We start from the raw sequence: 22239 nt of genomic DNA, 5'->3' as shown, positions 1-22239 counted from the left end.
ATAAAAAGAAATGTCATGTAAAACTTGTCCAGTACATTTTGTTGAAAATCTCATTTCTCCTACTAAATAGTATTTACCCCTATACAACATATGTTCTACCCATTCAAATCCCACATTATATGGAATGGCAGTGTACTGTGACTGAACATCTACTGTTACCAACCAGTCATTCTCATTTATGATTACTTTCCTAATCCTTGTTAAAAATGAAAAATGTATCTCACAAAATAAAGCATGTCCTTAACAATTTTGTTAAAATGTGCTCTACCTACAAACATGGATACAGGCTCAAGCTTAGATACTGGGGATGACATTATATGTCTAAAGGGTGGTACATTCACATTTTATGTATTTTTGGGATTCCAAACAATTTACCAGTACTAACTTAGTTACCAATAAAAAGACTTGTGCATCTTATCAAAAATAACTTTATTATTACGATTATCCAATAACTAAAGATCAATATACATATAAGCTATTTTAATTTCATTTAAAGTGAAAGGATTCATTCTTCAACAAGCTAGACGCGGACTTGTAATCATCACTATTCATAATCACAGCTGCACCGTCTTTATCAGGCTTAATATTACATATGGTCCTATCACATCACATTTTTTTTCAGAACATTTTCTTTCTTCTGCAGATAAATTATAATACTTCTTACATGTTTCATTGGACAACACAGTGCTGATTCCATTTCTGCATATCATTTCTAATGTGCAAACAGAATACAATGTCAGATTTAAAGCAGTCAGAACAACAAAATCTGCTTCTAAATTATAATGTTCTCTTTTAAATATTATTTGTAAAATCAATTTAAATGTGTAACTGTTTAAATCTATAATATGAACTAAGTTTGCTCTCGCTGATGGAATAAAGGAAAAAATATTTTTTAATAACTTGAATTTCACAATTGCCCAAAATCTTGTCTGATAAACTGTATATTTTAAAATTAAAGGGAAATTACCTATTGCTCATGTATTTGATAACTGTGATAAATATACCTCACTCTTTGATGCTTTGGTGATGTTTCAGCTATATAGACCCAAATCTTTGTGCATGCTGGCAAGGAAGGTTTCTATATTTCCCCCTTTGTCTTTCATTTTTTTTTCTTTCTGCTATCCTTTCTGATGTTTTCAGTGGTAAAGTTTCTCACCTTCCCTTCAAGGAAAAAAATGCTGCTGCTCACATACACTATTATCACTGCCGTGGCTGTGTTCCAGTTATTGTGGCTGTGTTCCACTTCCTTCCTTTCCCCAGCCAATGTCATCACAGCCCTCAAAAGCTCTTTTAACATGGATTTCTCCCCCCCCTCTTTTTTTTTTGAGGTAATCCCTCTTGGCTTTATTTTCTTTTTTGTTCTGTAACTCACTGCCCAAATCAAATACATTTATTCCTGAGCAGTGAGCTTAACTTCAATATCAGATTGTGTTGCTACAAGAATTAGTTTGTCCATTAAACTATCAATCCTCTGATGCAATTTTACAATATCACTGTTGTACTTCCTTAACAACTCAATAAACACTAGTCCTACATTTTCACAAACAGTTTCACATACTTTCACAAAATCCTCCAGAAAAAGCATGTCATTTCTATTTTTTTTTTATCTCTCATCTTAGCTAAGTGCCTTTCTCTTTTAGAAATGCATCCTGGATCCCAATATGAAACATTTTTTTAAAACAATTTCACCTCCAAAACTTGCCATATTTTTTCTGCCATCAATGAATACATCACTCCAATTAGTTTTGCATAGTAAATATTTTGCTTTCATACAGTTTGTTATTAATTTTCTATGCATTAGTTTAAATTTTATTTTGGCAGAATTATCCAGCAGCAATTTATCTCCTTAGGAACACAATGTCCAGTATGTTCAATACCTCTTCAGTTTGTTTACAATCTGCAACAATTTTTCTTGAACATATTTTGTAAATAATGTATTAACATTGCAGAATTAATGTTACTCTTGTCTGTTTCTTGTAAATTTAAGTCTCTCACTAATATTATTTTTCCTTCCTCTGTTTTATGCAGAAATGTATGATTAGCTGTAGGCCATCAACATTTGAATTTAGTGGTGTATACACAACAGCAATTGTGATCTGTTCTAAGTGGTGTATACACAACAGCAATTGTGATCTGTTCTAATAATGTCTTTATTGTCACAGTTACACAATCTACAGTATTGGTGTTATCATTAAACATGTTATAATTACAGGTTTCCTAAAAATCTTCAGTCCCTAACATAATACCACCAATTGACTTTTTTTGTTAGAATGTCTGTTACAGAAAAAAAATTATACCCTCACAGAACTGGTTTCCTATCATTATTCTTTAACCATGTTTCACAAACGATAGCATCATCAGTCTTATGTGAATGTAGCAAAATTACCAATAAAAAATACTTTATTATCAATCCTCCAAGTACACATGAATCAAACTTCTCTAAACCATCTTGTGTTAGTCAAATATTGCAATAGAGCTGCTGCAAAACTTTTCTTCCCTTGACTTGACGAGTGGTCTCCTGTCTTTCTAAATACAAGTATGCCCCAAATTAGGCTCTGATGTTCTATGCATACCCATTTTTTCTTAATGGGCTCTTTTTTTTCATGCACATATTTACCCAAAACATATTTCATTCACACTAACCCAACTCTCCTTTCTATGTGTGATTTCTGAAAAAAAATGTCCTCACACCTGTACAAGATATGATATCTAAGAGGGGTTTAAGTTCCCTACTAACAGCTCCATGCTTTTTTACATTAATGCATTCTAAGGCCCTACACGCATCCTGTATTTTATCTCCTGGCACTCATAGCACTACAGTGTTCATTATTCTCGTCTTTTTTATTACAGTAATGTTCTTTAATTCTTCCAAATTCAGTTTAGATTTCTTCCTTTTCAGCCTGCCCCTTGACTCTTTTTTTTTACCTTACCTGATACAATAATTATATCATTTTCTGCAGACTAAATATTTTGTGATTGAACAAAGTTATCATTCCATGTAAGAGAGACTGGATAAATAACTCACAAAGAGATAATGGGAGGCTATATGTATATCTCCCAAATATGCAAAAAGTCTAGAAGATTTAGAATCTTTACCTGGAAGTGTTTACATAGATATATTCAAACCCCAAGTAGACTCCAAAGAATTGTTCCTCAGGTGGATACCAAATGTTGGAGGTATGACGAGCAAGAAAGAAGTGGCTGGGAACATATTTTTTGGGAGTGTAATAAGATGGCCAGTTCAGGTTTGTAAAAGGCAGATCATGTCTCCTAAACCTGATTGACTTCTTTGAAGCAATCACCAAAGCCATAGATAAGGGTAAGGTGATTCACGCAGCTTATCTAGATCTCACCAAGGCTTTCAACACCATCCCCCACTCTGGAATTATAGACAAGCTCACTAAACTAGGTATAAATCCTTATGTCACAAGATGGGTTGCCAACTGACTCATGGACAGAACCCACACTGTGAAAGTAGCAGACTCCAAATCCGACTTCAGACCAGTGACAAGTGGAGTACCACATGGTTCAGTCATGGGTCCTCTCTTGTTTGGTATCTACTTCTCTGAAGTACAGGGTAACACAGAAGGTCTTTGGCTAACAAAGTTTGCAGATGACTGCAAACTAGGAGCCATAATCGAAACTTCTAACAATGTGGACATACTACAAAAGGGCCTCACTGAGACAGATGCCTGGTGTCAAAGCCATGGCCTGAAGCTCAATGCCAACAAGTGTATCATCATCCCCTTTGGTAAAAACTCTGTACCCATGAACTACCACATAAGTGGTAGTCTACTTAATGCCGAAAGTGTGATGAGACCTTTGGACACAGGTGGACAGTAGTCTCGCCTTTGATAATCACATTGCCACAGTGGTCAGGAAATCCTTCTGCATGGCTCATTTCATCACAAAAGGTTTCTCATCCAGAAAAAGAGGTCATTGTGCCCCTCTACTCATCACTCATTAGACCCATTATAGAGTACAACGCCCCTTTTGGTATGTACCTCACAAGACATCTACAACAACTGGAAAGGCCACAGAAATACCTCACAAAGAGGATTACTGGCCTCAAACAGATGTCCTACACGGACCATCTCAAAAAACTCCATCTTTACTCTGTCGCATATCGCCTACTCAGAGGCGATCTCTGCCTAACATACAAAGACATGCTCCACTTAAAGAACTCCCAATCCCTCCAAGCTATACGCTCTAGGGACCTAAACCTTGTCACCACAATAAACAGAACATGCTGGAGGGATAGATTCCTGTCCCAGAGACTTCCCATACTCTGGAACAGACTACCTGTGTCAAACAGAGCTCCTCATTAGTACTCTTCAAGAAAAATCTTGATGGTTGGATGGGAAATAGGAAATTCACCCCAGGGATCACTTCTGTGGCTCTCCTCGGCAGGGGCACAGGAAAATAATTTTCTTGGGTGGCAAAAGCCAGGGTACCTTTTTGGCTAGGCTTATATAGGCCTTAGGGCTAATAGCCTAGTACCTACCTATGAACCTATAAACCTATGGCAGACTTCAGGGATTACAAAATAATGTCAATGAAAATGCTCCAAGCCAGCAGGGTGAACCAATGTGAAAAAGTTTATTAAAAGTTATTCCGCACAAATCATAAGCGCTTTCGTTTCCAAGAAAGAGACTTCATCAGATACAATACCCATATCCTTCCTTCCTTTTATACTTTGCAACATAATTTGTTTCAATTGACCAATCAATTTACTTCTTTCTTGAACAACCACACTTTCTCTCCTTAACAATCACATTTAAAAAAAAAATACATCATTTGTATAAAAAAATCTTGTCAACAAGGTTTGAGTCCATTTTTTTGTTTTAAAAATATACTTATAACATTCAATTAAACACATCTTAAGTTAAAATATCAGCTTTCTCCCTTAATATTGGTGCTATGGAAACTTGGTCATCGAGTCCCGGTAGAAATGTTGCATTTAGTCTCAACTGCCACATTAATTTCCTCTTCATGAGAAATCTTTGCCAGTCTCCACCACCAGGTTTAATTTTCATTCTCTCCAAGATGCCAAAGGTGAAATATTTAAAATTTTTACATATAGTAGAATGTCTACATAGGGCATTTGAATCTATAAGTAATGTAGGTAGACCAGGATGGGGGCACAGGGTGGTTTTGGGAGGATGCTGTGGAGACCTTTTGCCTAGGGCGCCAGCTGCCCAAAGGCTGGTCCTGATTTGCAAGAAAAGGCCTGGGAGATGAACCATTCACAGGCTACCTGTGTCCATTAGGCATAGGTGACAAACCAAAGATTAAAGCTCAAGGCCCTGAGATTAAGAATATCATGTTAAATCTGTTTTAACTTGAGACTGTTTTGTTTAGACAATCAAGTAATTGCACACTAGAATGGTTGGGGAGGGTTAGCCAATTAACACGCATACAGCCCCCATTTGACCATGATCAGGATTCATAAAAGCATTGTCGAATTTAACAGGAACTGCTGAAGATAAGGCAATCAGTGCTAGAAAAATGTAAAATTAGTAATAAGTAGTTGTTTTGCAGCTGTCAGGATTGGATTGTGTAGACCTTCATGACAACGCGATTTTTTCACTTTCTCTTCATAGCAGTCCTTTGGGTGAGGTCTAAAAACCCTCACTCTGTTTAATTCGAGTACTCTAAAAGAAGATGCTCAGTTATTTTAACTATTGCTTTGCACAGTTGTTTTATGTCAACTATTGATTTTCCTACTTCTAGTAGTCTGGATTTCGTAATAAAGTAGTTAAGTCGTGTTAAGGTTCTTGGGACTTCATTTGCACTCTTGTAATTTACTTATGTGTCTTATGCAAGATTTAAACTGTAGCCTCTCTACTGACTTGCTAAAACGCTCATAAAATTTGATAACATCTCTATGATTTCTCTTCCATCTATCTCCTGTGGCTCTTATCCAGCAACATATTTTAGTCTCTCCTCTGTTAAAATCGTTAACATTTATAATGCGTAATCGTGTTTTAAATATTACAGTGGATTTATTTTATTACGTATTCCTTCTTTATATTTACTTGGAAACGTACTAACAGCAAATGTGAAGTCTTTCGCCCAAAATAAATGCTAAACTACTTGTAGTCCAAAAATCAATTGCACGCAATGCTCTTCTGAAGTTAACTCCTAAATATAGCACTTTGAAACAGACGTACAAAACAATAATACATAAAGTTCATAACAAAATGTAAAAAAATATATAGATAATAAAAATAAAACCAAATCCCTTTATGATGACATCAGTGTGAACTTGAGATTACGTCACACGTCTTGCCACTTTTAACTTCTTTGTTAAGCGCCACGCCCCCTTTGAAAGTATCGCGCGGTTTCTTCTCTTTTTTTCGTTCTCTTGTTCTCGGAGGCTTCCTCGTCTGCTTGCTTCAGCGTGCGGTGCTCAGTGTTCTGCTTGTTGTGTGATTTTTTCCACCGCGTGCGTGGGTTGTTGTTTATAGATCGCTTTGTGCAGCTGTAAGATTTTTATATATGCGCGAAAGCGCATAGGCTGTGTAAATCGAGAGTGGTGTGTCATCCTTTAATCAATCGCCACTCTCCCGCCGGTATCAGAAACTCTGAAACGCTTCGCTTTGATTTTAGGAGACTGGAGAAAAAGAGTGAAAGGAAAAAGAAAATGGCAGCAGCCGCAACAGCAGCCCGGCCGGGGATGGAGTCTGAAAAGGAAAAAGATGAGCTGTTGGAAAATTGCGGTGTTTGCAAGAAGAAGCTTCGTTTAGGTATTGAGCCGCAGCTCATGCCATGTCTGCACTCAGTATGCCGAGGTTGCTTGGGTTCTGAGCCCGACCCCAACTGTAAAGAAGGTAAGGGGGTGGGGGTTGTCTGCGGCGCGGGAAAATTGTTGCGCATGGTAGAAAAACTAATAAGCCGTATGGGGGCTAATAGCGAGTAGTTTAGATTCTGCCTGCTATTAATTAGTATGAAGGTTGAAACAGTGCTTTTTGGGGGGTGAGGGTACTTGGTCAAAATGGTTGAGCTGAAACTTGTTAATGCTGACTGGAAGAGTAGTGTTAATGCTATAGTTAAGCTTATGCTGTTAGAAGTTCTTGGTAGAATGTGAGTTTTCTGTGGCAGCATGTCCGAACAGCTGGATTTCAACGAGGGATGCCGCTATCTGTTTTGTGGTAAAAGCGTAGTCATTGTCGAAACTTTGTACTCGTAGGCCTGCTATGTTAAGCTACATACCGTGTTACTGGTGGTTGTTCTTGTTTACTTTTGTCATTCTAGTTCCCAGGGCGAGGGGTGGTGGCGTGTGTGTGATTTTAACCATTCATCTGAACCAGTCGAGGCCGTTTTTGTGGTGTAAGACTTGACAGGTTTTTCCCTTTGATGTTTGCTCGGCGGCCTGTGCGTTACGATTGGATCGGAAACTGCCGAAGGAATGCGGCTATAAACGACTGTTGGCTGTCAGTACGCTGCTCAAGCAGAGGGATCATGGAGAGGTGTAAAGGTTGGGGCGGATGTAGGAATAACGGGAGTCTGGAATGTTGAGCCAGTCTTTGATCTGCGGCGATTATGAATATTTTGTAGGCGATTTTTGTCCCTTTCTGTAACTACCATTTTAATGACTTTGGTTTAAATGGTACGTTTGATTCCGTAGGTCACAACTAGTTTATGGCGATGTGGGTCAAGGTGGTTACTAATGCCCACTTTATACCCCCCCCTCATAAAAAATTAGGTGTTAACTGCGCGTTAACAACCACTCTTGTTTTCTCTCTTGTAGAGTTAATAGATTTCTGTTACGAGTTTGGCTCACAGTTCAGTGTAGTGGTAATAGTGGGGTTAGCCCCCCTGCAATGGGCAACAGACTGCCATTTAAGAAAATAAGGCATCCGCATTGATGGACGAATCTCAAAATAATATTGATTTGTTGTGGGGTGGGCAGACTGTTCTGTCGACTAGTTTTGAACTGTTGAGTTTATATGTAGCCCAGAACATAAAATGATGGTCCGAGCAGCTGTCTAATTCGTTGCTGGTAAAAATGCTGTCAGTATTTTTGTTCTGTATTTGGTACTTCAGTGGTGGGAGTTTAACTCTGGTTCAGAATTGCTGTAATAGTAGTCTCGATATGACGTTACATATTAGTATTTGGCAGGTGCGAGCAGTGTCTAGTGGTTATGGGTGGGAGACCATCTTCCCATAGATCAGTGAACATCTGAAAAGGCCACCTGTTTGGTTGCTCTTTGCCATTTTAATAATTGCGGATACACAGAGTAAACGATTTGAGGATCGTACTTCTGTCTACACTTTTTCACTGGACAAAGTTTGATTGGGTGTTGCTATCCCCATTTCATTGGAAACTTGGAGAGAGGTTCACAGTTAACACTTTCCCAAAACAGTACATTTAATATAAACGCAGTGTTAACCTTTCCATCTTTGCCTAATAAACTGCACCATTGCTAAAGGGATTTGTGGGTTCATGGGTTTCTCACTTTCTCTTTGGACTCCCAGGTAGCATATAGTACAGTGTCACACACTCTGCTACAAAGGTATATTCTCTTATGGTGATACACTGTGTAACAATTGGCGGTATCTCCTGGTTCAAATGTCCAGCAGTATGTCTGGAGATTTGGCCAGTTTTATAAAGCCTGGAGTTCCGCCCCTTTCCCTGTTGGACTTAACTGAAAGTCCACACATCTCGACTATTGGCTGTGCTGCTATTAAAACTACAGCAAAACACATTTAAAAATGTAGCTTGCATCTGAGTAATGTATTCTAGCTTTAATTTAAACCTCTTTATTTACTGTACAAAATTATTACATGTGTTAATATGCCTTGGTGTGTGCATAAATCGTGATAGTGGGATATTTGATATTTTGCATAGAGCTCCTCTTCCTGGGCCCTCCACTCAGCACTAGCTCAGTGCCCAGCTGGACTTGCATGGTAAACAGAATAGGCTGTTGTGTGTGAATATCTTAAAAGGCCAAATTCTGCATTCCCATGAATAAGTAATTATATTTTGTAATTCAAATGTCTGTGGGCGGGCAAAACCAGCATATATTAGGATAATTGCACGTGCCTAATTTCTCCAGCATATTTTGTTAGTCTTAGAAACAGCCTGATGGAGAATCTTTCCCAATACCATCGGGCTCTATACTAGATCTTGACAGAGTAGGGATTGAGTTTCTATATGAATCAAGGTCACCTATCAGTTGGCTGTATAAGACTGAAAAACAAGAGGGACTTTGAAATTGCACGGGTAGTTATGATTCACTTTTTAGTGTTGTGTTAGATCAGTAGTGCCAAGTATTTTGAAAGCAACGGGGAAGATGTTTGTAAGGGTATGGGGAAATCCAATCACTTTTAGATAAGCGATGGAAATGATTTTTAGAAAGTGGCAGTTTTGATGTAGCTGGTCAGTGCTAGCAGGTATTCTCTAGAGGGGAAAAAGTGGAGGAGAGCTGCTTATCTATATGAAATTGTGGTTATATTTGAATTCTTGCAACTAATTGAAGGGAACAGGAATTTAAACTATTACATAAATGGCAGTCTACGTAACTCCAAATGTGCGATAAGATACTTTGGGACCCAGGTAGACTGTAGTCTCGTTTTGATCACATTGCCGCAGTCAGGAAATCCTATGTGGCACACCATCACAAAAGGCTTATCCTGGAGAAGAGGTCATTGTACCCCTCTACTTGGCACTCAGACCCATTATAGAGTAAAACACCTGTTATGGAATGTACATCACAAGACCTCTGCAGCAGCTTGGAAGGCCACAGAAGTACCTCAGAGGATTACAGGCCTCTGAACAGATGCTGTACACTGACTGTCAAACTCCAGCTGTACTCTGTAACACATTGCATACTCCAAGGAGATCTCTGCCTAACGCACAGCTATGTTAAACCCAGAGCTGTTGGGACATGCTAAACATAAAGAAACCCCAATCCCTCTGAGCTACACACTCTAGGAACCTAAACCTTGTCACCACAATAAACAAGTCATGCTGGTGGGATAGATTCCTGTCCCAGAGACTTCCTGTACTCTAGAACAAGCTACCCATCTATGTCAAGCAAAGTTTCTCATTGGCAAAGAAAAATCTTTGAGTGGATGGGGAATGCACCCCAGTGGTTCGGCAGGGGAACATGAAATTAACTTTCTTGGGTAGCGTAAGCCATGGAGCCTTGTTGGTTAGGCTTACTTGGGTCCTTGGGCCTATAGCCTATTACCTACCTATGAACCTATAATAAATGTAGGGATCTAGGACTAATGCTCAGACTTGTTTCCATGAATCTGAGACAGCCAAGCACAGTTTCGTAAAAGCACTTTTGCAAAACTCAGTTAAAAAGAACACCTAACACAAACCATGTTTACGCAGGGGGCAAGCCCCCATGCACCTCCACCCCCTACTTTCATTTTCTCACTTGGATCGCACTACAGTGTGGAAAAGGGAATATTCCCTTATCCCCACTGTGCCACTATCCCAGCAACAGACATTTCCTTGTTTTTTTTTTTTTTTTTTAAGTACGGTTTCAGGAAAGTGCTTTTCGGTGTAGAAGCACTTTTGCAAAACTGTGCTGTTTCAGATACGTGGAAACACGTCTCTGAGCATTAGTCCTAGACCCAAATGTAGATGTGCTGCAAGAAATGCCCAGTAGGTATGCCATGGTATCCCCCCCCCACACCTTTTAACGCTTAATATCAAGGATCTGAGTTGGTGACCAGTGGGTTGGTTTAATGGTTTGGATCCAGTTACAAGGTACAGGGTTTGATTCGTACAGAGATTAATTCTCACATTTTGAAAGGGAAATTGACTAGGTAAACTGACTGGTCTGATCCTGTAGTCATAGTATGTGGTTTGGTTCTTTCCACCATGAATTTGTCAAGGTATGACTAAGGGGGCATTTATGTCCAGTCAGGTTAACAGCTTCGTTAAACTTGTGTGAAAGTTGTTCCACTTTCAAAAATTGTCATCACTTGAGACCTCAGTTTCTAGACCTCGAGTGACTGTACACACTGCCCTTTTCTGAGGGTAACCAAGTTACCCTGTGCAAGATGTACTGTACTGGTTCTGCCTTGACTGACCTGGATATCTTTGAATCTAGACACCACTTGTGTAGTTCTGCAAAACGGGGACTTATTCTGAACAATTGGGTCAGCTTTTGGGGAGTGGGGTAAGTGTGGTAGCTCTGGGATAGTTGGCTTCACAAGGATGACTGTTTGTTTTAATTTGGTTTTAGTCCATGATTGTGGCACCGGTTATTTGGGACAAACCTTCTGGGTGGATATTGTCCTCAGTCTTTGTTGGCCAGCGCACATTGGTATTGGCTGTTAACTTAATGTGTGTATCCTCAGTAAAGTAAAACTTCATTCCTGTGGCTACAGAATCTGTTATGGAGTACTTGGCCCCACTTAAGTGCAGCCAGGTGTGAATGAACGCATTTAGGTCTGGGCTCTCCAACCATCCATTGAGAGGGAGAGAGATGTTAGTTCTGGGAATAAGATGTGTAACTCTTGACATGTTTAAATGTGGGTTTCTAACTATGGCTGGAGTGGACCGCATTTCTAAATCTGGGTGTAGTTAAGGTTCATGACGTTTAGTCTAGAGCTCATCTCTGCCCTAGCAATGTACAATACTGCAGTTTGCAGCCTTGAATGGTCTCGTCTTCTGTAGTGCTAACTTAATTTTATGACCGTGCAAGGCTTTGTACATCAATGTTGATGCCTTTGCCTCTTGGACTACTGTATTTGATTTTTTGCATCTATTTTTATTCTGTTTGGCAGTGGGTGATCCCATGTGATCTGAACTTCGTCAGTGCTTTGTGCATGTTTTCAATGCTGCTCAGCTGTTTGTAATGTTGGCATATCCCTGATGCAAGAATTGTCGCACTATTGTGCCTTTAAGTATACAGACCCTTTGCCATTGAATCTCATCCAGAAATGAGGTGACCATTTCCAGCTCGCTATTTTACATAACCTGCATGTTTAATTTACTTTAGTTTTGGCATTTTTATCTTTATTTTAAATTCTTGTCTAATCAATTCTGTGCCAAATCCCTTGTATAGTCTATCATTGATTAGCTTTAAAGTAAAGTAGTTTGCCATTGTAATCTTCTCAGCTATGAACGAGGTGCTGCCAGATTTTTTGTAATGTGTGCCATACTTTTTGATTGTAATTCTCAAGTTGCTATTTTCATATTTTTGTTGCCAAATGGATGAAAATTTTGAAGTGTTCATAAATGCTTTTCCAAAATGTGTGTTTTATGGTGGCTTGATTTGTTTCCCAGTTCGTTAGGCCTGGAAATTCTTTTGTATGTTTCCTTTGCCTGACATCTTTTATAGGAAATGGTGAGATCCTTGTTTTCATCACTGTTAACAGAGGGCACCACAGTGTTTATATATATAAAAAAAAAAATTTGTTGGCATTGGCCAATCGGTGCATTCATTGGTCATGCTATAACGCAACGTGAAAGGGCAAGTCCCTAGATAGAGGGGGCAACGTGTTTATATACTAGATAACTCTGTTGCCCCTCTATATGGGGACTTGTTTCATGTTGTGGCATTGCATGAGTGTATTTGCTTGCATTTCTGGACCTGTATTTTTAGTTTTCTAATTTGTTAGAAATAGCATTGGCAAACGAAACAACAAAAGTAGTGTAGTGGGGTAATCACTTTTTTCTGGCAATTGTCTGGCATCCCAGATGTAATCTTTGCACATCTGGGCATCTGGAATAGAACATGCCACTTTTCACTGCTACTTGTGAAATTTACTATCTTTTTGCTCTTTGTAATAGTATACACTGGATCGATTTTTGTGCAAAATGGCTAGGTAAAAGTCCATTTCATTACTCTTGATGTGAATCTGTAATCTCCTTGATGTGCAGTTGTCCACTCACACAGATTGAAGTATATCCTTTTCAGAGGATGGATGTCGAGACAAATTCACTAACTGATCCATAATTTAAAGTCCTGTTTAGGTCTGTTAATTAGTGAGCAAGTTAAGTAGAATTACCAAGTTACCTATGAATTTTCTCACCAGAGTTTTCTTTGTCCATCTGTTACAGCCAAGGTGGCTGGTCATTTTACAAGACTTTGTTCTTAGTGTTTCACTATTGCAGTCACCACCTGTGTTATCCGTGTTGCGGTAGTCCTCGGCTGGCCCGAATACCAGTCAGTGTTTTTCTGCGTCTGTGCTGTAAAGGAAGGCAGCAAACGCCATTACATTAGTCTTTCTTGCCATGGAGTCCGTAGCAGAAGCAGTTCACAAGTGTCAGTCTGTCGCAACCAGAGCTTGAATTACAGCTGAAAACCTTTTAAAGCCAAGTATCCTGTTGGGGAATCCTTTTTTTCTTGCACTAACCGATGTCCAAAAAAGTTCTCTTGCCTGTGGTAAGCAATTCCACACCTAGACTTCCTACTGTCACTTGTTTAGGCCCAGAACACGATGTCCCGCATTGCTGGTTCTGTGCCCCCTCTAACATGTGAACCATGCGTCTTGGAGCTCTTTTTGTAGCCAAGTGTTTTTGTCCTCAGATTCCGAAATGGTGTCCATCAGCTAACAATCTGTAGACCTTCTGAAAAAATGTAAAGACTAAGACCACACAAGGTTTAATGCTTGAGGATTCGGATGCAGAGGAGTCTATTCCTTTTGCATCCCCACCAGAAGATCTTTCTTTAGGGGAAACCCTTCACATCCTCGGAACATTTCCACTGGGAATCCCAGGACTTCCCTCAGTCTAAGAAAAGATTGTTTCTAGACCTGCCCGAGCACAGACCCTTGGCCACCCCCTATCCTGATGTCTTCAGGAATCCAGCTCTACTTCTGAATCCCACCTGCTCCCAGAAAACATGACTGGTAGAGTACCAGATTCCCATAAATATCTGTTCAGACTTCCTGTTGCAGACCTGGAAGTCATTACACCGGCACCAAAAGGAGCTAAGGCTAGTTCTGCAAAGAATCCTACTCCTGGACAGACTGGGTAAAAAAAGAAAAGTATACACATATGCAACCTTGGCTATCGGGGCACTCGACTGTTTCGGTTCTACATGTTAAAATATCGGACTCACTTTAGAATTATTAACACTATTTCAACCTTTCCTGACTGCTAATCCGAAAGTTAGCAAATTGACTGCACTCCAATTGTCAAGTGGCTAAACACTCGTTACACTGGATATGATGCCCTAGAAGCCTCAAGCAGGACAGCAGTGTCAAGTTGTTGTTAGGGGACATGCATGGTTGAAGGAATAATCTCTCCCTGATCATGTCATATCTACTCTTGTTTGGAGTAAAAGCAGAAGAGGTGCTTAAAAAGATGGAAGAATAAGCAAAATGTATGCAAACAGTAAAATATTTCCTTCAGGTGCAGCCACCTAGGTTCAGCAGGCATTTTCTCTCAACACTGCCCCTTTCTCACACCTGGCAGACAGGGGCAAGTTAAGCCCAGCAGACCATCCAGACTCCTATGCAAGTCCAAACTCTTGTATCCTGAGGGGGCAGTAGAACCTGCTCCCTCAGGTCAAACGGCAAAGGCTTTTATTCCAGACCCTTTCACAGAAGAGGGAACTTGGCGTCCATCCTGGATATATTCATTCTGAACAACTTCTGTTGGTCCCCAGATTCAAAATGCCAACTTTGCAGTGGCTGCTGCCTATGCCGACAAAAATGCCTGATTAGTTGCCCTAGATCTAAAATATGCCTACCACCACTTTCCCATAAGGGAACCCTGCAGGAAATGCCTTCACTCGGAGCAGGCTCACAACACGTTCAGTTCCATTTGGCTTATCTACTGCTCCCCGGGTATTCACCAAATGCTTAGCCCTGGCCATAGCCTTTTGCAGACAGAAAACTGCACAGATTTACCCTTATCTGGACAACTGCCTCATTCAGGCAGTTTGCAAAGAAAAGCTCCTCAAGGACCTCTTGTCAAAACCCTCCTAGCTACCTTGGGATACACCAATGAGGCAAACCGCCTCCAGGAAGATCACTTTCTTGGGGACACTACATTATCCCAAATTGCCTTAATATCCCCAGAAAAATGGAGCTTCCTGCCTCTCTGTATTTTACCCAGCTGGCTTCCAGAAGTTCCCTCACTGCAAGGAAGTTCTGTAAGCCTTTGGGTACATAACATCATGCATCTTTCTAGTTCCTCTGGCCAGACTTCACATGAGAAATTCAGTGGTACATGAAGAACCTCTGGTGTCAGCACTCCACCTCTACCTCCTAATACCCCTGCATAAGAGCAGAGTTTGGCAGACCATTACAACTGATCCTTAGAAAACAAAAATGGAAAAAAACTAAGAGTAATACTGCTCAATGCCAGAAGTCTAAAAACTAAGAGTAATACTGCTCAATGCCAGAAGTCTAAATCTCAAGATGCAGGCACTCTATGCACTCCTCAGTATGGAGAACATTGACATCTGTGCAGTAACTGAAACCTGAGAGCACCCCAGCGCTACCAGGCTATACCTCGTGTCATGCTTTTCAGCCCCAAAACCTGGGCCGAACCACAAAGGGAGGGGGAGTGTCAATATTCAAGGACACCCACACCTCCAGGTTAGTAGCAACACATGAAGCATCGGAGACAATACAGGTGCAACTAACCATAGGCAAAACTGGTAGAATGTTGCAGACAACCCTCCCAATCTCAGGAACCCCACTCAGCCTTCCTGACGACATTGGAGGATATGAATGCATCACAAAATACCATCATACTGGGAGACTTCAACTACCCTCACATAGATTGGGTACATTATTCTTGCCCCAACACCCTAGCCCAAGGGTTCCTGGAATTCATAAATTCAAATGCACTGGAACAACTAGTCACCTCTCCCACTAGGGGAGATAATATGCTAGACCTGATCATAAACACGGGGACAAAATGCTCCACACAGGAGGTATACCCCTCACTAGTGAGATCTGACCACAAACTAATCCCCCTGGATATAAATATCCCACCTCCACCCCCAGCACAAAAGACCACAGTGAAAAACTTCTCAAAAGCAGACGTCACTCTTCTTAAGACACAGATTGTATCCTTTAAGCCCACTGGGCCAGTAGATACCACATCCCACAATGCTGAATCCTTCACAAATGCTTTCTATGGACATCTCCAAGAATGCATGATCATGCAATCCCAAATAAATCCAAGTCCCTCTCCACCAAAGGTAAGTGTCCTGTCTGGACCTCTGCCACTAAATTGTATAACAAAAGAAGGAAGCTACTGCATGACAGAGCAAAATCCCATAAAGGGAAGACATCTCTGATCAACACTGAACCCACGGATATTGCCAACATTCTGGCTGATGGGTTCAGTGCAAATTTCTCCCCTCCCTCACCCCCAAAAGAAGAAATGCGTACCCAGCTGAATGTAATCTCCCTGTCATCTCAGATGTCCAGGTGAGAGCCGCCCACAGCAAAGCTAAAAACACAGCATCAATGGGACCTGACAGTATCCCGAGTTGCGTACTACGTGAACTCCAAGAGGAGCTAAACCCACACATAATGCTATTTAACCTTAGTCTTACTACAGGATATATACCTGAACTGGCGTACAGCAACAGTGGTCCCACTCCACAAAGGGGGTACCTCTACAGACCCTGGGAACTACCGCCCCATAAGCTTTAACCAGCCTGGTCTGCAAAGCTATGAAAAGAATCATTATGGAACTCCTAAGCAGAGACATTGGGGACCTACAGACACTTGATCCCACCCAGTTCGGCTTTGTAAAGGGCAGATCCTGCCTTTTGAACCTGGTTGACTTTTTTTCAAAACTGTTACTAGAGCCATTAATGAGGGCAAAGCAGTCCATACAGACTACCTGGACTTGGCTAAAGCCTTCGACTCAATACCCCACTCGGGCATCCTAGATAAGCTCAACAGCTTAAATGTAAACCCTTATGTCACTAGATGGGTTGCAAACTGGCTAAAGGACAGAACCCATAAAGTTAAAATCGCTGGAGCAATGTCAGACTCAAAGCCAGTCCCAAGTGGTGTCCCACAGGAATCTGTCCTGGGACCCCTCTTGTTCGGCATTTATTTCTCAGATGTTAAAGCAAACATGGGAGGGTTGTGGCTGACAAAGTTTGCAGATGACTGCAAACTGGATGCCGTAGTAGATACACCAGCGGGCACATACATCCTACAAAAAGGCCTCACAAACGGACAACTGGTGCCGGAGACATGGCCTTAAACTAAATGCCAAAAAATGTATAATCATCCCCTTTGGGGAAAAACAAAGTACCCACACACAGGCAGCAACCCACTGAGTACGGAAAAAGTAATCTGAGACCTAGTGACCTCTCATTTGACACCCACGTTGCCAAAGTGGTTAGAAAGACATTCTACTTTGCACACCTTATGAAGGGATTCACATCCAGATCCAAGGTTGTCATTGTACCCCTATACTCCCTCATCAGACCCATGATACAATGCCCCATTTGGTATGTACCTCACCTGGCATTTGCAACAGCTGGAGAGACCACAGAAGTACCTCACCAATATGATCAAGGGTCTCCAACATATGTCTTATTCTGCCAGACTAAAACTCCAGCTCTATTCAGTAGCATACCGCTTGCTCAGAGGTGATCTGTGCCTGACGTACAAGGCCATGTCCCATCAGGAACGGATGTACATGCTCCACCTCAAAAAAATCCAAATCCATCAGAGCCACGAGAGCTGAAGACTTAAACCTCGGCACAAGTATGAATAGGACATGCTGGAGGGATAGATTCATAACCCAGAGGCTTCCCATGCTCGAACAAAATCCCAGTTCATGTTAGGCAGAGCCCCTCAGTAACTCCAAGAGAAATCTTGAGTGGATGGGAGATCGTTAGTTTACCCCAGGGGTCACATCTGTCTCACTACTAGACAGGGGCACAGTAAACTAATTCTATTATATAAGGGGACCTTCACTAGAGAGGCACAGTATTCTAAATCCTGTTCTGTGCATTTTTGTACCATTTAATGGGGTGGTGAAAGCCACATCACTATGGCTAGGCTTACAAATGCTCCAGGACATGTAGCCTAGTACTAAACTATGCCTCAGTCATAGCTTGGGGTGTTCACCTAGAAGCCAGGTGCACCCAAGTTCTTTGGGATGCCCAGCACCTTCCCTTACACACCAAATCGGAAGGAAATAATGGCGGTACAAAAAGCTCCGACATCCTTCAAACCCCGTCTCAGCGGGTTCTCCTTATCAAAACAGACTACACCGCAGTAATGTGGTAAATCAACAAACTGGGAGGTACCCAATCTTATCCTCTGTGCAGGCTAGCTATGAATCTCTGGCTGGCAGCCTCTTCCATTGGACTACACCTGATAGCACAGTACCTACTAGGGATCAACACCACCCTGGCAGGTCACTTCAGCAGAAACTTACTGGACCCCCACTCCAGAGGTGGATCTCTGCTTCGTATCCCAACCATCGGCTGAAAAGGTTCTGTACCAGGGAGTTTCACCATCTAGCGTGGAAGGTGGATGCCTTTACCTTCCCCTGGAACACCCTCTGTGTACACATTCTCTCCTCTGCCTCTTATCCCCTAGGGTGCTATAGACCAAAGACCACCCTCATTGCTCCTGATTGGCCAAGGCAAATGAAGGGGCCCTGTTAAGCAAACTGGTTCTAGACATCATCACAGAAGCCCCAGCACCAGAAAATCTTATGCAGGAAAATGGAGAGGATTCTGCTCCTGGTACCAGTCCAGAGAAGGCTACCTAGAGGAGCCACTTTACGTTGTCAAAGTGCAACTAAAATATTAGGGTTCAACCAAACACCCTAGTAATGGGCAACTTCAACTACCCCACCATTAATTGGTAAACTACTCGTGTACCAACTCCTTTGCTCAATGCTTTCTGGAATTCATAAACTCCAATGCCCTGGATCAACTTATCCACACCCCCACCAGGGGCAACAATATCCTAGATCTAGTCATTACCAACCTGAATTACTGGTGGTCCACACCTGAAGTAAACACCTCCATTGGTCCGATCCGACCTTAAGCTATCCACATCCTGCCCCCCCCCCTGTTAAGGAAACCACAGTAAAAAAAAAATTCTCAAGACAACTTCATGCTTCTTGAAACAAATGGTGAACTTCATGACACCCATGCAGATGTACAATACAGTTACGACTACTGAATCCTACACAGTTGCACTTTATAAGCACTTACACGAGTGCATGGATCACGCTGTCCTCCCAAAAAAAAGGAAGCCAAATCTGCTGGTCCCCTGCCATAAAATGTAGAACAGAAGGAAGAAACTGTTGTAAGAGTAAAATCCCATGAGTTGTAATCATGGCTGCACAAGTTTAAAAAAAAAAACAAAAAAAAAAAAACTCCAAAGCCAAGAACACAGCATCCATGGGACCAGACAACATCCCAGGCTGCATTCTACACAAACTACAGAACGAGCTGGCACCCCACCCAAGTACCATGTTATCAGGCTTTGTGCCTGCTGAATGGTGCAAAGTTACTGTTATCTCGCTCCACAAGGGGGGAGCCACCACAGACCCTGGGAACTACTGCCCCATTAGCCTGACAAGCCTAGTCTGCAAGGCCATGGAATGAATCCTCATGGAACTTATAAAGACATTGGTAATCTCAACTCTGGACCCCACCCAGTTCGGGTTTGTAAAAGGCAGATCATGTCTCCTAAACCTGATGGACTTTGCAGCAGTCACCAAAGCCATAGACAAGGGTAAGGTGGTTCACGCAGCCCATCTAGATCTTGCCAAGGCTTTTGCCCCCCCCCCCCCCCCCCGCTCTGGAATTGTAGATAAACCCATTAAACTAGGTATAAATTCTTGTGTCACAAGATGGGCTGCCAACTGGCTCACTGACAGAACCCACACTGAAAAGTAGCAAACTCCAAATTAGACCTCAGATAAGTGGAGTACCACATGGTTTAGTCTTGGGTTTTCTCCTGTTTTGGTATCTACTATTCTGAAGTACAGGCTAGCACAGAAGGTGTTTGGCTAAGTTTGCAGATGACTGCAAACTAGGAGCCATAATAGAAACTCCTAATGATGTGGACATCCTACAAAAGGGCTTCACTGAGAGGTGCTTGGTGTCAAAGCCATGGTCTCAAGCTCCATGCCAAAAAGTGTATGGTCATCCCCTTTGGTAAAACCTCTGTACCCGTGAACTACAACATAGTTGGTAGTATACTTAACACCAAAAGTGTGAGACTTTGGGACACAGGTGGACAGTCTCTCCTTTGATCACATCGCCACAGTAGTCAGGAAATCCTATGTGGTACACCATCACAAAAGGTTTATCCAGAAAGAGGTCATTGTTCTCCTCTACTCATCACTTATTGTACCCATTAGAGTAAAACGCCCTTTTGGTATGTACCTCACAAGACTTCTACAACTGGAAAGGCCGCAGAAATGCCTCTGAGGATTACCGGCAACAAACGGATGCCCTATGCAGACAGTCTCTCAACTCAGCTTTATTCCATTGTGTCTCCTACTCGGAGGTGATCTCTGCCTAACATACAAAGCTATGCCAAACCCCAAACCTGTTGGACATGCTCCACGTAAGTCCCAATTCCTCTGAGCTATGTGCTCTAGGGACCTAAACCTTTCCCAGACTTCCCATACTCTAACTGCTACCTGTCTATCAAAGCCCCTCATTAGTACTGGATCACTTCTGTGGCTCTGACAGTGGCACAGGAAAAATTTTTTGGTTGGCAAAATCCAGGGTACCTTTTTGGCTGGGCTTGTGTAGGCTCTAGGGCCAATAGCCTAATACCTACCTATGAACCGAATGGTTGCATCTCTTTATTTAAAATCCACGGCTCAGCAATTTCAGTTCATTTTGATGCAAAACGGCCCCTATTTTTAATCTCTTTATTAAACCATTCCTCAGAGGGGCTTCTAGTAGCAGACCTCCCAAAAGGCCACCCACTCCAACCTGGGACCTGAATTGTGTCTTGGGGAAATGACTTTTTTTTTTTTCCTCCCTTCGAACCTCTCTCTCCTGGAAGACTGCTTTTCTCCTACTTATCACCTCAGCCAGAAGGTTTTCAGAAATTCATGCTCTGGTGGCCATTGAGCCCTTCATCCTCTTCCATGCAGAGAAGGTCTCCCTGAGGACTAATTCCTCCATGTCCAAGATGATATCTAATGAAACTCTCAACCAGGCCATACATCTACCCACCTTTCCTAACCCTGAAAGGAAGGGGGGGAGAATGGTTCCCAATGGCTATCACAATGGATCCATTTTTCTGCTAGCTTGTATGAGAACAACCCCCCCCCCCCCCAAAAAAAAAACTATACAAACCCATTCCACTAGGGCAGCCTCCACTTCGACAGCACTCCTTGGAGTTTTTATGTTTTATTTTACATTTGTTGACCAGGTTAGTCTAACTGGATAGATGTCCATTTTCAGTAGAGGCCCGGGGAGATGAGCTGCATGACAAACTTAACATAAAGAAATTTTAAAAAGAAATATACAAACAAAAACTGAAGTTATAGTACTATATGCACTGACACATCTAGTTAATATGCACACTGGAGTTTTCAAAATTACATGGGGTACATTTCATAATGCAAAGAGCAGGCATACAATGTACATTCAATGTACAGGTGAAGTAAATCACTTAATGGCAAAGAAAAATAAAACTGGTGGTGTACAGTCTAATGCCATGCACACTGCATTACACAAGATGCTGCTAATGATTAGTAGAAGTAATTGGTTACAAAGAAAACATTTTTCAAATAAGTGAGGGGGAAGAAATTACAGAGCAAAGAGGCTATACATTGTTAAAAGAAGTGACAGAAGAATTAGTTGAAAGAAAAAGGGGGGAGACTGAGCATAGTTTGGGTGGAGGACAGGTTTAGTACAGTGGCATGACCAGTGTGTGTTTAGAAAGTTTGCCTTTTTTTTTGTAGAGTGATAGAGGAAATAAAGGAAAGGTCAAATGGGAGAAGATTCCAGAATTTTCCCACAGTATTGGAGAAAAGAGAATCCCCAGCCCTGCTTGTTTTGACTAGAAGTTTCTGAGATGGGTGTAAGGACTTCAGATTATTATAAGGAGTGATGGTGGTAGAGAGACTGAGTATTGGAAGGTTAGAGTTTTGTATAATGATTAGTTGGTGGTACTTGATCAGATTCTGTAGTTCCAGCCATTCAAGCTGCTTTAAGTTTTAACAGTGGTGAGTTTTAAATGAGTTACCAGTAGCAAATCTAGCTATATTAGTGTAGGAGCTTTCCAGCTTACTATGGTTGCCCTTAGGTTGGTGAAAATGGAAGAGGCATAGAGGAGTGTAGA

At 41.5% G+C, this 22239-nt stretch overlaps 1 protein-coding gene across 2 annotated transcripts in view; it reads left to right on the top strand.

Annotated features, from left to right (window-relative positions):
* The first annotated feature begins 6371 nt into the window (after positions 1–6371).
* Positions 6372–22239, top strand: part of TRIM28 (tripartite motif containing 28) — a 689781-nt gene continuing 673913 nt past the window's right edge. For both annotated transcript variants that reach the window (XM_044058953.1, XM_044058952.1), the window contains exon 1: positions 6372–6833. In XM_044058953.1, the coding sequence (XP_043914888.1) occupies positions 6647–6833 (187 nt within the window). In that variant the 5' untranslated portion in view covers positions 6372–6646. The remainder of the gene's footprint in view (positions 6834–22239) is intronic.

Source organism: Protopterus annectens, chromosome 17.part0, assembly GCF_019279795.1.
Source record: "Protopterus annectens isolate FY-2018-M chromosome 17.part0, PAN1.0, whole genome shotgun sequence".
NCBI lineage: Eukaryota > Metazoa > Chordata > Ceratodontiformes > Protopteridae > Protopterus > Protopterus annectens.
The sequence above is the reverse complement of the archived record's forward strand: the minus strand, read 5'-3'. Positions and strand labels throughout refer to the sequence as shown.